We start from the raw sequence: 14,914 nt of genomic DNA, 5'->3' as shown, positions 1-14,914 counted from the left end.
CGAATTTTTAAGGGAACTCAATAATTTGTCAAATGACTGTAATTATCAAGCGGTTACCGCGGCTGAACATAGAGAACTTGCTGTACGCGATGTTTTTGTAGCGGGCCTCAGGTCTAATTATGTGCGGCAACGGCTGCTGGAAAAGGGCCCCCAAGACTTGGAAACAACTGTGGAAGCTGCGACCACGATGGAGGTCTCCTTCCGCAGCCTTAACTCGTTCCCCGCGGACCCCGCGACCCAATCATGGGCCCCCGACCAGCGACTCTCCCAGGCCTGTGCTACGCGGCCGCCCAGCCACTATGCTGCCCCAGCCAGCCACTATGCTGCTCCAGCCTGCCATTTCTGCGGCCAGAACCAGAACCCGCGGCAGCACTGCACGGCCCGCAACGCGACCTGCAGCAGCTGCGGGCGGAAAGGCCACTACGCAAGAGTGTGCCACGCTAAAAGGGCCCCAGCTTCCAACTCCCCAGCGGCACGAAGTAATCGCTCCCCACACCCGCAGGACCTGAAACGCTGCGGCCTATGCCCCAACTCCGCCCCCTCCCACCACGTGCGATCCATGGGGTCCGCCATCTTGGCAAACCTCCACCACGCGGCTGGCCACGTGCGACTCATGGGGGCCGCCATCTTGGACGCCACCTTCCTCGCCGCCCGCCACGTGTGATCCACGGGCCCGACCTGCATCTCCACGCTCGGACAACTCATCGGAAGAGTACGACTATGAACTCAGAGGGCAGTCATCACGGGGCCACTCCAGCACAGCTGATCGAGCCGCCGACTACCCGCAACTCAGCGAAGCATGTGCGAAATTCGATGGCAGAGGTCCAAATCAACGGGTAAAAAACGCCATGCCTCTTCGACTCCGGGAGCACTGAGAACTTCATACATCCAGACCTGGTAAGACCCTGTTCGCTCCCCGTTTTCCCCGCGCGGCAAACTATCTCGCTCGCTTCAGGCTCCCATTCGGTCCAAATCCAGGGATGCACCGCCGCGACACTCACAATCCGAGGCGCTAGCTACTCAAAATTCAAACTCTACGTTTTGCCCGAACTCTGCGTGCCACTCTTATTAGGCCTAGACTTTCAATGTAACCTTAAGTGACTCACCCTCAGCTTCGGCGGGCCCCTGTCCCCACTCACTATCTGCAGCCTCGCTACGCTGCGAATTCCCCCCCCCCCCTCTCTTCTCCAATCTCATAAAGGACTGTAAACCAGTAGCCACTCGTAGCAGGCGGTACAGCCTGCAGGATAGGGTATTTATCAGAACAGAGGTCCGAAGGCTTCTCAGTGAGGGGATTATAGAGGCCAGCAATAGTCCCTGGAGAGCTCAGGTGGTGGTCGTTAAGACCGGGGAAAAATTCCGCATGGCTGTCGACAAAAGTCAGACCATAAATAGATTTACGCTCCTCGACGCGTATCCCCTCCCCAGGATTGCAGACATGGTAAACCAGATCGCCCGTACCGGCTCTTTTCCACGGTGGATCTGAAGTCTGCATGCCACCAGCTCCCAATCCGCCCGGAGGACCGCCACTACATGGCATTCGAGGCCGATGGCCGCCTCTTCCATTTCCTCCGGGTCCCTTTCGGCGTCACTAATGTGGTCTCGGTGTTCCAACGAGCAATGGACCGAATGGTGGACCAGTACGGGCTGCGGGCCACGTTTCCGTATCTGGATAATGTTACCATCTGCGGCCATGACCAGCAGGACCACGACGCCAACCTCCACCGTTTTCTCCAGTCGGCACAGAAACTGAATCTCACGTATAACAAGGCGAAATGCATTTTCCGCACAAACAGACTGGCCATCCTCGGTTATGTCATGGAAAACGGAGTCCTGGGCCCAGACCCGGACCGTATGTGCCCCCTCTTAGAACTCCCACTCCCCCAAGGCCCTCAAACGGTGCTTGGGCTTCTTCTCCTACTACGCCCAGTGGGTCCCTCAATATGCGGACAAAGCCCGCCCACTCTTTAGGGCCACACGATTTCCCCTGTCAGCCGAGGCACGCCAGGCCTTTGACGTCATCAAGGAGGACATCGCCAAAGCGGTCATGCGGGCGGTGGATGAATCCACCCCATTCCAGGTTGAGAGCGACGCCTCAGAGGTAGCTCCAGCAGCCACACTAAATCAGGCAGGGAGAGCAGTCGCATTTTTCTCCCATACACTCTCCGCTTCAGAACTCCGACACTCCTCAGTCGAGAAAGAAGCACAAGCCATTGTGGAGGCTATTCTTTACTGGAGGCACTACCTCGCAGGTAGGAGGTTCACCCTCATCACCGACCAAAGATCGGTTGCCTTCATGTTTGACAACTCGCAAAGGGGCAAAATTAAAAACGACAGAATTCTGAGGTGGAGGATCGAACTCTCCACCTACAATTACGATATTAAGTATCGACCCGGGAAGCTCAACGAGCCTCCGGATGCCCTATCCCGCAGGACATGCGCCAGCGCGCAGATTGACCGATTGAAAGTCATCCACAATGACCTGCCACCCGGGGGTCACCCGGCTCGCCCACTACATCAGAGCCCGAAACCTGCCTTTCTCCAACGAGGAGGTAAAAGCGGTCACCAGGGACTGCCCGATCTGTGCGGAGTGCAAACCACACTTCTATAGACCAGACAGGGCCCACCTGGTTAAGGCTTCTAGGCCCTTTGAACGCCTCGCGATTGATTTCAAAGGGCCACTTCCCTCAACTAACAAGAACGTTTACTTTCTAAACGTCGTAAATGAGCTCTCCCGTTTCCCATTTGCTATCCCGTGCCCCGACATGACCTCCCACACAGTCATTAGGGCCCTGCATAGCATCTTCACCCTGTTTGGTTTCCCCAGCTACGTACACAGCGACCAGGGTTCGTCCTTCAGGAGCGACGAGCTGCGTCAGTACCTGCTCGACAGGGGCATTGCCTCGAGCAGGAGCTACAACCCCAGGGGGAACGGGCAGGTGGAGAGGGAGAACGCGACGGTCTGGAAGACTGTCCTACTGACCCTCCGGTCTAGAAAGCTCCAAGTCCTCCCAGACGCGCTCCACGCTATTAAGTCCCTCCTATGCACAGCGACCAATCAGACCCCTCACGAGAGGCTCTTCATTTTTTCCAGGGGCACTACCACGGGGGTCTCACTTCCAGCATGGCTGAGGACACCGGGCCCCGTACTTCTGAGGAAACACGTCAGGGCGCACAAAACCGACCCCCTTGTTGAAAAGGTGCGCCTGCTCCACTCCAACCCCCAGTACGCATTCGTCGATTTTCCTGACGGCCGTCAGGACACTGTATCCCTCCGGGATCTGGCACCCACCGGATCCAGCGCCCCCTCTACCCCCACAGACGGACCCCTCACCCTACACCCCATGCTGCCGCCCCCTCGCGCTCCCGAGCCCACGAGCTCGCTCCACCAGTTCCGCGCACCCACGCCGGCCAGCCCCCAGCACCCCCAGTCCCCGGTCGAACCAGGAGAGTATGAATCTCGGATACAACCCTCCCTGGAGTCTGCCATCGCACCCCAGCACAGAACACCCATCCAGCCACCGCAAGAGGCTGCAACCCCGGTGCTCCGCAGATCAGAGCGGACAGTTCGACCACCCGACAGACTGACTTTGTAAACCACCACCCCCGCCGGACTTGTTTTTTTTTTTGCAGGGGGTGAATGTGGTGAATATAACATGGTAATTCACACTGCATCTTTGTAAGCGCAGTAGCGTTATCCGACCACTAGGGGGAGTAGCTCTGGGAATGCTCAGGAGCTTGTACAGGGCTCCACCCTTGGCTCCGCCCACGACTCCTCCCCCTTGTGCTGCTGTATAAATACCCTTGTCCAGAGTCAGCTTGCAGTTCACCGAGAGTTCATCAACGGGTAACAGGCTGGCTCTGTAGTAAGTAGATTAAAGCCTATATTCATATCGGAAAACACGTGTCTGGTGAATTGATGGTTCCATCAGGTACTTAGCCCCCTCGTCTACTCCCCGTACACACACGACTGCATGGCAAAATTTGGGTCCAACTTCATCTGCAAGTTTGCTGATGAAACGACCATAGTGGGCCGGATCTCGAATAACGACAAGTCAGAATACAGGAGGGATATTGAGAACCTAGTGGAGTGGTGCAGCGTCAACAATCTCTCCCTCAATGCCAGCAAAACTAAAGAGCTGGTCATTGACTTCAAGAAGCAAAGTACTGTACCTGTACACACCCTTGTCAGCATCAACGAGGCCGAGGTGGAGATGGTTAGCAGTTTCAAATTCCTAGGGGTGCACATCTCCAAAAATCTGTCCTGGTCCAGCCACGTCGATACTACCACCGAGAAAGTACAACAGCGCCTATACCTCCTGAGGAAACTAACGAAATTTGGCATGTCCACATTATCCCGCACCAACTTTACAGATGCACCTGGAAAGCATCCTATCTGGCTTCATCACAGCCTGGTATGGCAACTGCTCGGCCGAGGACCACAAGAAACTTCAGAGAGTCATGAACACCGCCCAGTCCATCACATGAACCTGCCTCCCATCCATTGACTCCATCTACACCTCCCGCTGCCTGGGGAAAGCGGGCAGCAGAATGAAAGATGCCTCCCACCCGGCTTACTCACTCTTCAAACTTCTTCCATCGGGCAGGAGATACAGAAGTCTGAGAACACGCACGAACAGACTCAAAAACAGCTTCTTCCCCGCAGTTAACAGACTCCTAAATACCCTCTTATGGACTGACCTCATTAAAACTACACCCTGTATGCTTCATCCGATGCCGGTGCTTATGTAGTTGCATTGTATACCTTGTGTTGCCCTATTTATTTTCTTTTATCCCTTTTCTTCCCATGTACTTAATGATCTGTTGAGCTGCTCGCATAAAAATACTTTTCACTGTACCTTGGTACACGTGACAATAAACAAATCCAATCCAATCCAATTTTAACCTTTTTGCTTCGTTATGGGGCTAATCGAATTACCTTTGTAGTTAGTTTCTTAGGTTCGCTAATTTCGTCACTGTCTTCATCTGAGTCATTTGGTTTTTCAAGTTTAACTTTTGGTTTGTTTTTAACATTTGATCTTGGTTGTGGGATTGGAGCTGACGCTGTGTCACTCAGGGTATTTTGACTGGCTTCGGAACTGGTAGTAGGATTTAAACAAGGGCCGTTTGTTTTCTGATCCAAATTATGAGCTGTGAGATTGTCTGTTAAGACTTTGCAGTGTCTTTTCAAGTTGTTCATTTCACTTTCCAAAGTAGATCTTTCCTCAAGTAACTGACAATTTTGACGTTTAATGTCATCAGTTTCTGATATTAACTGTTGAAGTTTGGACTCCACTTCATTACTTTTACGCTGTAATTCACCAATTTGGAATGATTATTGTTGAATTTTAAAGATTTCATTTTCCAATAATGTTTTGATCTGTTCACATTTTTCAAGTTTATATTTTGCATCTCGTAATTGTTCAACAATTGCCGCTAGCTGGTCTTTCGTGGACTTAAGGTCATGATCGTGTTTCGAGTTCACGATCATCTCTTGTTGTCTATGGAGCTGTGACATTACTGCAAAAATTTAAGGTCATCCAATATATCGTCAATAGAGACATCTGGTACAGCTCGACCTCCCTTTGAAGTTGTGGGAAATTGTTCTCTATTCTTTGAAGGAATCAGGTCTATTTTAGGATTGCTGTCCGCCATAAATCCTGCCTTAAAACCGAATATTTTGGCCGTAAACAAGTTTGTGTAATTTGAACACTACACGATCACAACTATACAGTTGTATTTTATTTAGTTATACGGCCTGCACCTGATTGAATAGCTCTTTCTTAAAAGGTCCTTTCTAGCGGGGTCAAAGCACTAGCCGTTGCGGCTTTAAGACTTTTAATGGGTGAAAAAAGATTTTATTTCCCCCAGTCTAGCCATTCTTCGGATAGATATCTTTGGGTCTTCCGTCCTTCTGGCCTTCCGTTAACGATATGATCTTCAGTCTTTCCGATCGTCTCCGACTCTTTCCGTTCATTGACTTCGCGCTCCTCCCCTTTGCCGTACTACGGCAATTGATGAAATTTACCCTGTGGTTAAGTCTCGTATGCACTTTAACTCAGTAGAAATTTGCACTACACGTTTCGGATGCAAAATGTAATCTTTATTGGGTGTCTATTGATTATAATTGAGAGTTTGAAATCTTCTTGTGATTACAAATCAAATGTTCTCAATAAAGCCCCTGTGAGCAGAAGACTTTAAGAGATATAATTAAACTTAGTAGCGTACAAACGATCTGAACTTTCAGAAATACAGTAATGGTTTCTTGCTCAAAGCAAAACAGCTTGCGCAGTCTTAGCATTAAGAGTGGAAATATGAAAATACAAAATCAAGATTGTAGACAGCTAGGCAAATGGTATAGAGTGATTGTCGAATGAAAATGGCTGCTCGGACCTCTATTTTGTAGGGAATTTGTTATCAATCTGAGTCAATCTGTCCCTACCCCTGTAACATACTGATTGTTTTGGGTGAGTTTACAATACATTTGATTCGATGATTGGGTCGTCAGTCTTCAATGTGTGACATCTCGTTGAACTTTAAAGTTAATATCAATGTTTCATGTGGAATTCTTAAATTGGATTGGATTGGATTGGATTGGATTATGTGTTGGAATGCAAACTCTGCTCTTATCATTGAACTGGTATGTGCTGAACTCTGCAACTCTGTTCATTTGAACAATGGAGAGTTCATATGAACTATAATGTCAATTTGACCTTCAGTAGAAATGTTGCATTTGCTCCTAGTTCGACTGCAAATGTTTCAATTTCTATGCTTTTATTTTTGCACGCTATGTGCTATTGCAGTCCAAGGTTCTGTTTGATGATATTTGCTGTCTTATGATGGGATCCATTTTAAAATGATTTTTGAACTGGTCTTTAGTATTTATAACAAAATGGCTAAATCAATGATCCTTTAGTTATCAGAAATAGCAGGTTCCTTCAAAGTCTTTCCGCAGCCCCTCTGCTTCTTGAATACTACCTGTCCCTCTGCATATAGAACATAGAAGTCATATCTTTGCATAATCTGCACACTTAGCAACAGTCCCTCCAGTTCCTTCTTCCAGGTCGTTAGTGTATATTGTGAGGCAGCATAGTGGTGCAGTGGTTAGCATTGCTGCCTCACGGCACCGAGGTCCCAGGTTCGATCCCGGCTCTGGGTCACTGTCCGTGTGGAGTTTGAACATTTTCCCCGTGTTTGCGTGGGTTTCGCCCCCACAACCCAAAGATGTGTAAATTAGGTGTATTGGCCACGCTAAATTGCCCCTTAATTGGAAAAAATGAATTGGTCCTCTAACTTTAAAAAAAAAGTTAATGTATATTGTGAAAAGTTGTGGTCCCAGCACCCACCCCTGAGGCACACCACTAGTCACCGGCTGCCATTCTGAAAACGACCCCTTTATCCCCATTCTCTGCCTTCTGCCAGTCAGCCAATCCCCTATCCATGCCATTATTTTACTATTAACACAATGGGCTCTTAACTTATTTAATAGCCTCCTATGCTGCACCTTGTCAAAGGCCTTCTGGAAATCCAAATATGTCATGCCCATTGGCTCTCCCCTGTCATACCTCAAAGAACTCTTAACAGATTTTTCAGACACGACCTCCCCTTGACGAAGCCATACTGACTCAATCCTATTTTATCATGCACTTCCAAGTACTCCGCACTCTCATCTTTAATAATGGACTCTAAAATCTTGCCAATTCGGCAGCATGGTGGTGCAGTGGTTAGCACTGCTGCCTCACGGAGCTGAGGTCCCAGGTTTGATCCTGGCTCTGGGTCACTGTCCGCATGGAGTTCCCACATTCTCCCTAAGTTTGCATGGGTTTCGCCCCCCCAACCCAAAGATGTGCAGGATAGGTTGATTGGCCACGCTAAATTGCACCTTAATTGGAAAAAATGAATTGAGCTCCCTAAGTTTTTTTTAAAAAAATCTTACCAATCACTGAAGTCAGGCTAACTGGCCTATAATTTCCCGTCTACTGCCTCCCTTCTTAAATAGGAGTGTTACATTAGCCATTTTCCAGTCCTCCTGGATCGTCCCTGCCACCAGTGATTTCTGAAGATCACCACCAATGCCTCTGCAAACTCCTCCGCTATCTCCTTTATAATAATAATAATCTTTATTGTCACCAGTAGGCTTTCATTAACACTGCAATGAAGTTACTGTGAAAATCCCCTAGTTGCCACATTCCGGCGCCTGTTTGGGTACACCGAGGGAGAATTGAGAATATCCAGTTCACCTAACAGCACGTATTTCGGGACTTGTGGGAGGAAAGACACGCAGATACAGGGAGAACATGCAGACCCAAGCCGGGAATTGTACCTGGAGCTGTGAAGCAACAGTGCTACTCACTATGCCACCGAGAACCCTGGGGTGTTGTCCATCTAGTCCAGGTGATTTATCCACCTTCAGACCTTTCAGTTTCCCCAGAACCTTCTCCTTAGTGATGGTCACTACACTGACCCATGTTCCCTGATTCTCCTGGAGTTCTGGTAACCCACTGGTGTCTTCCAACATGACGACTGATGCAAAGTAACTATTCAGTTTGTCTGCCATTTATTTCTTTCCTATTACTGCTTCTCCAGCCTCATTTTCCAGTGGTCCAATGTCTATTCTTGCCTCTCTTACCTTTTATATATTGCAAAAAACTCTTCCAATCTTCTTTTACATTTCTGGCTAGCTTGCACTCATATTTTATCTTCTATCTCCTTATTTCTTTTTTAGTTGTCCTCTGCTTGCTTTTAAAGGCTTACCCATCCTCTGGCTTCCCCTTAACATCGCCACTTTGTATGCTTTTTCTTTTGCTTTTATGCTGTCCTTGACTTCCCTCATCAGCCATGAATGCTCGTCCTCCCCTTAGCATGTTTCCTCCTCCTTGGAATGAATTTCTTTTGTGCCTCCCGAATAACTCCAAAACTGCTGTCATTGGTGTTCCACTGTCTTCCCTGCTCGGCTCCCCTTCCAATCAACTCTGGCCAGCTCCTCCCTCATGTCTTTGTAGTTACCCTTATTTAATTGTAATACCGTTACCGTTGTAATACCAGCTTCTCCCTCTCAAACTGCAGGGTAAATTCTACCATATTCTGGTCACTGCCCCCTAATGGTTCCTTCACCTTAAATCTATAATTAAGTCAGCCTCATTACACGTCACCAAATCCAGAACTGCCTGTTCCCTAGTAGGCTCTGTCCAAAATATCATCTCTGAGACATTCTACAAATTCCTTTTCTTGGGATCCACTACCAACCTGATTTTCCAAGTCCATCTGCATATTGAAGTCCCCCATGATTATTGTCATATTGCCTTTCTTACCCCCATGTCTTTTCTAACTCCTGATTTATTTTCTGCCCCCATCCTGATTACTGCAAGGGGGCCTGTACATAACTCCCATCAGGGCCTTTTTACCTTTGCCATTCCTCAACTCTACCCACAGAGATTCTATGCCTTCTGATCCTATATCGCTCCTTGCTATTGATTTAACTCATTCCTTACAAAAAATGCAACCCCACCGCCTTTGCCCAGCTGCCTGTCCTTTCGATTGGACATATATTCTTGGATATATAGATCCCAGCCCTGATCCCCTTGCAGCCACGTCTCTGTGATGCCCACAACATCGTATCAGCCAATTTCAATGTGCGCAACAAGCTCTTTTACCTTGTTCCACATACTGCGCCCATTTAGGTACAACACCCTCAATCCTGCATTGACCACCTCACCTTACACACTCTCCTCAGTCACTGTACCCTGTACTGTGGCCCTTTTTGATTTTTGACTGGCTTCTCTGCCTTACACTTTCCCCCTTACTGCTTTTTGTTTCTGGCCCTGTTTTACTTCCCTCCGACTTCCTGCATTTGTTCCCATCCCCATAACACATTAGTTTAAACCCTCCCCAACAGCATTAGCAAACACCCCTCCTAGGACATCGGTTCAAGTCCTGCCCAGGTGCAGACCGTCCGGTTTGTACTGGCCCCACCTCCCCCAGAACCGGTTTTGATGCCCCAGGAATTTGAATGCTTCCCTCTTCCACCATCTCTCAAGCCACGCATTCATCCTATCTATCCTGACATTCCTACTCTGACTAGCCCACGGCACTGGTAGCAATCCTGAGATTACTACCTTTGAGGTTCTACTTTTTAGTTTACCTCCTACGTCCCTGAATTCAGCTTATAGGACCTCATCCTGGTTTTTACCTATGTCATTGGTGCCTATGTGCACCACGACAGCTGGCTATTCACCCCCCCCCCACTTACGATTGAGTCTCCTATCACTATAGCCCTGTCAATCTTCTTGCTGCCCTCCACGCAGCAGAGTCAGCCACGGTGCCGTGAACCTGGCTGCTGCTGCTGCCTTCCCCTGGTGAGCCATCTCCCCCAACAGTATCGAAATCGGTATATCTGTTTTGTAGGGAGATGACCGCAGGGGACACCTGCACTGACTTCCTACTCTTGCTCTGTCACCCATTTTCTATCTCCCTCAGTAATTTCCACCTGTGGTGTGACCAACACAGCGAACATGCTATTCACGACGTCCTCAGCATCGCGGATGCTCCAAAGTGAGTCCATCCACAGCTCCAGAGCCGTCAAGCGGTCTAACAGGAACTGTAGCTGGACACACTTCTTGACAACTACAATGCCAAATAACAAAAGAAAACAAAAAAAATAATGAAAAGAAAAACTACTTACTACTCAGCACTACTTACCAGCAGGTCCTCTCTTGGCCAATCTAATCACAGCCTTCCTGTGATGTCACTCTTCAGTTTATCTCCGCTCCTTACTGAACACCCGCGCTTTTAAATCTCTGGCTCCTCTCCCGCTTTTAAACCTCCGGCTCCTCTCCCGCTTTTAAACCTCCGGCTCCTCTCCCACTTTTAAACCTCCGGCTCCTCTCCCACTTTTAAATCTCCGGCTCCTCTCCCACTTTTAAATCTCTGGCTCCTCTCACGCTTTTAAATTTCCGGCTCCTCTCCTGTGCTTTTAAATCTCTGGCTCCTCTCCAGCTTTTAAACCTCCGGCACCTCTCCCGCTTTTAAATCTCCGGCTCCGCTCCCGCTTTTAAATCTCCGACTCCTCTACTGCTCTTTTAAATCTCCGACTCCTCTTCAGCTTTTAAACCTCCGGCTCCTTTTAATTTTACACAGGATGAGAAAATCCTAATGAGGCTACCTGCCCTCATCCCAGTTGCGCCCAGCCACAATTTCAAGATCAGGGACTGGGAGAGCCTGCCAGAATAAGTCTCAGGTCGGGAAGGAGGCCGCACCTCTTTTCCAGGCTCCCTTTCCCAATCTCTGCCCCCCCACAGGGGCTGATTTAGCTCACTGGGCTAAATCACTGGCTTTTAAAGCAGACCAAGCAGGCCAGCAGCACGGTTCGATTCCCGTACCAGCCTCCCCGGACAGGAGCCGGAATGTGGCGACTAGGGGCCTTTCACAGTAACTTCATTGAAGCCTACTCGTGACAATAAGCGATTTTCATTTTTTCACTACCCCCTGTTAGGTTCTCTATCCAGACCCCTCTTTCCACGATCACAATCCGTCCAGGGTCTTCCTTTCACCTTGTGGCACTGCCTATAGACCGGGCACTGTTCTGGGTTATTTCCTGTCAATGCTGAGTGGCGAGGTGGAAAACCCTGCCATCTGTTAAAGTTTGCCACCAGTCTGAGACTAGCTTTTGTAGCCCAGTATGTATGCAGCTGGTCCACATTTCTGATCAGTGGTAGAGGATTCAGTGTTGGCAATGCCATTGAATATCAAGAAGAGGTGAAAGCAAAAATAAAAGCAAATTACTGCAGATCCTTGACAGAAATCTTTGGATCCTCACTGTCTTCAGGTGATGTCCTGGAGGACTGGAGAATAGCCAATGTTGTTCCTTTGTTTAAGAAGGGTAGCAAGGATAATCCAGGGAACTACAGGCCAGTGAGCCTTACGACAGTGGTAGGGAAATTATTGGAGAGAATTCTTCGAGACAGGATCAACTCCCATTTGGATGCAAAAGGACGTATTAGCGAGAGGCAGCACAGTTTTGTGAAGGGGAGGTGGTGTCTCACTAACTTGATAGAGCTTTGTGAAGAGGTCACAAAGATGATTGATGCAGGTGGGGCAGTGGATGTTGTCTATATGGACTTCAGTAAGGCCATTGACAAGGTCCCTCATGGCAGACTGGTACAAAAGGTGAAGTCACATGGGATCAGGGGTGAGCTGGCAAGATGGATACAGAACTGGCTAGGTCATAGAAGACAGAGAGTAGCAATGGAAAGGTGCTTTTCTCATTGGAGGGCTGTGACTAGTGGCGTTCTGCAGGGATCAGTGCTGGGGCCTTTGCTGTTCGTGGTATATATAATTGATTTGGAGAAAAATGTAACTGGTCTGATTAGTAAGTTTGCAGACACGTTGGTGGAATTGCGGATAGCGATGAGGACTGTCAGAGGATACAGCAGGATTTAGATCGTTTGGAGACTTGGGCGGAGAGATGGCAGATGGAGTTTAATCCGGACAAACGTGAGGTAATGCATTTTGGAAGGTCTAATGCAGGTAGGGAATATACAGTGAATGGTCGAACCCTCAAGAGTATTGAAAGTCAGAGAGATCTAGGTGTACAGGTCCACAGGTCGCTGAAAGGGGCAACACAGGTGGAGAAGGTAGTCAAGAAGACGTATGGTATGCTTGCCTTCATTGGCTGGGGTATTGAGTATAAAAATTGGCAAGTCACGTTGCAGCTGTGTCGAACCTTAGTTCGGCCACACTTGGAGTATAGTGTTCAATTCTGGTCGCCACACTACCAGAAGGATGTGGAGGGTTTAGAGAGGGTGCAGAAGGGATTTACCAGGATGTTTCCTGGTATGGAGGGCATTAGCTATGAGGAGCGGTTGAATAAACTCGGTTTGTTCTCACTGGAATGACGGAGGTTGAGAGACGACCTGATAGAGGTCTACAAAATTATGAGGGGCATAGACAGAGTGGATAGTCAGAGGCTTTTTTCCAGCATAGAGGGGTCAATTACTAGGGGGCATAGGTTTAAGGTGCGAGGGGCAAGGTTTAGAGGAGATGTACGAGGCAAGTACACAGAGCGCAGTGGGTGCCTGGAACTTGCTGCCAGAGGAGGTGGTGGAAGCAGGGACGATAGTGACATTTAAGGTGTATCTTGACAAATACATGAATAGGATGGGAATAGAGGGATACGGACCCCGGAAGTTTAGAAGATTTTAGTTTAGTCGGGCAGCATGGTCGGCACGGGCTTGGAGGGCCGAAGGGCCTGTTCCTGTGCTGTACCTTTCTTTGTTCTAGATGCTGGAATCTGAAATAAAAAAGTAAAATACTGGACAATCTTAGCAGGCCTGATGGCATCTGTGGAGAGAATAGGGAGCTAACATCATCCAGACTCGAAACATTAGCTCGCTTTTCTCCACAGATGCTGTCAGATCTGCTAAGATTGTCCAGTAATTTCTGTTTTTGATCAGGAAGAGTTGGTTTGATTCTGTCTTGTTGGAGATGGCCATTGTCTGATACTTACAAGTCTGAGGAGTCGAAAATGGTACCGAACACTGCATTCAGCAAACATCCTCACTTTTAATCTTATGTTGAAGGGAAGGTCTGAAGATAGTTAGGCTTAGATCTGAGGAAATCTTGAGGAATCCCTGCAATGACGTCCTGGGGCTGAGGCGATTGGCCTCCAGCAACCAAAACCATCTTCCTTTATAAAGAAAGGGAATACTGTTTGTGTGATTCCAGCCTCTTGAGCTGAAGTGAACTAACTAAAATTTGCTCTCAAACTAGTCCAACTTCTTTGCCTGCACAATTGCTCCCAACCTAACTCAAAACCACGACTTGCACACTTTGGTTGATTGCTGTATCCATGTTTATCATTGCCTGGAGAGACTTTCTTTTTTTCATTTTTTTTTTAATGATGTATCTTTTTTCTGAAAGCTGTGCACCCTGGAGACCAGCAGGAAGAAATTAATATTTGGCGGAAGATTGGATGCTGTGACTGAAGATAAGCTGAAGTTAATTGAAAAGGAGGTTGAGGAGCAAGAAACTCTTATTCAAGGCTACCATCAGGTATTGGAACAAAGATGTTTGTCTCTCTATTACCTGATAAAACTGTTGTTTTATTTGGTTATTAAGTACAAAAATTAGATGGTTAAAACATACATAGAAAATAGTGGGCAGCACAGTGGCGCAGTGGGTAACATTGTGACATTTAAAAGGTCTCTCGTCAGTGTGAACTCTTTGGTGTATCATCAGGTGCGATGAATTAATGAATCCCTTCCCACACTTGAAGCAGGTGAACGGTTTCTGTTTAGTGTGAACCTGCTGGTGTGTCAGCAGGGTGGATTGGTGAGCGAATCTCTTCCCACACTCAGAGCTGGTAAATGGCCTCTCACTGGTGTGTATTCGCTGGTGTGTCAGCAAGGTGGATGACTGAGTGAATCCCTTCCCACACACAGAACAGGTGAATGATTTCTCCCCAGTGTGTATTCGCTGATGTTTCTGCACGGCGCTGAGGTCCCAGGTTCGATCCTGGCTCTGGGTCATTGTCTGTATGGAGTTTGCGCATTCTCCCCATGTTTGTGTGGGTTTCGCCACCACAACCTAAAGATGTGCAGGGTAGGTGGATTGGCCACGCTAAATTTCCCCTTAATTGGAAAAAATTAATTGGGTACTGTAAATTTAAAAAAAAAGAAAATAGAAGCAGGAGGAGCCGTTCGAGTCTGCTCCACTATTCATTATGATCATAGCTGATCGTCAAGTTCAATACCCTGATCCCGCCTTCCCCCCCATATCCCTTGATCCCTCTGGCCCTAAGAGCTATATTTAATTCCTTCTTGAAATTCCACAGCGTTTTGGTTGGCCTCAACTACTTTCTGTGGTCGTGAATTCCATAGATTTGTACTCTCTGGGTGAAGAAATTTCTCCTCACCTC

At 48.0% G+C, this 14,914-nt stretch overlaps 1 protein-coding gene across 6 annotated transcripts in view; it reads left to right on the top strand.

Moving 5' to 3' along the window:
* cep162 (centrosomal protein 162) overlaps nucleotides 1-14,914 on the top strand; it is a 198,244-nt gene that overhangs the window by 76,038 nt on the left and 107,292 nt on the right. For all 6 annotated transcript variants that reach the window (XR_005460926.1, XM_038799288.1, XM_038799283.1 and 3 more), the window contains one exon: nucleotides 13,918-14,049. Coding sequence is in view for 5 of the 6 variants with exons in the window: in XM_038799288.1 (XP_038655216.1) it covers nucleotides 13,918-14,049 (132 nt within the window). In the remaining variant the exon portion in view is untranslated. The remainder of the gene's footprint in view (nucleotides 1-13,917; nucleotides 14,050-14,914) is intronic.

Source organism: Scyliorhinus canicula, chromosome 6 (assembly GCF_902713615.1).
Source record: "Scyliorhinus canicula chromosome 6, sScyCan1.1, whole genome shotgun sequence".
NCBI lineage: Eukaryota > Metazoa > Chordata > Chondrichthyes > Carcharhiniformes > Scyliorhinidae > Scyliorhinus > Scyliorhinus canicula.
The sequence above is the reverse complement of the archived record's forward strand: the minus strand, read 5'-3'. Positions and strand labels throughout refer to the sequence as shown.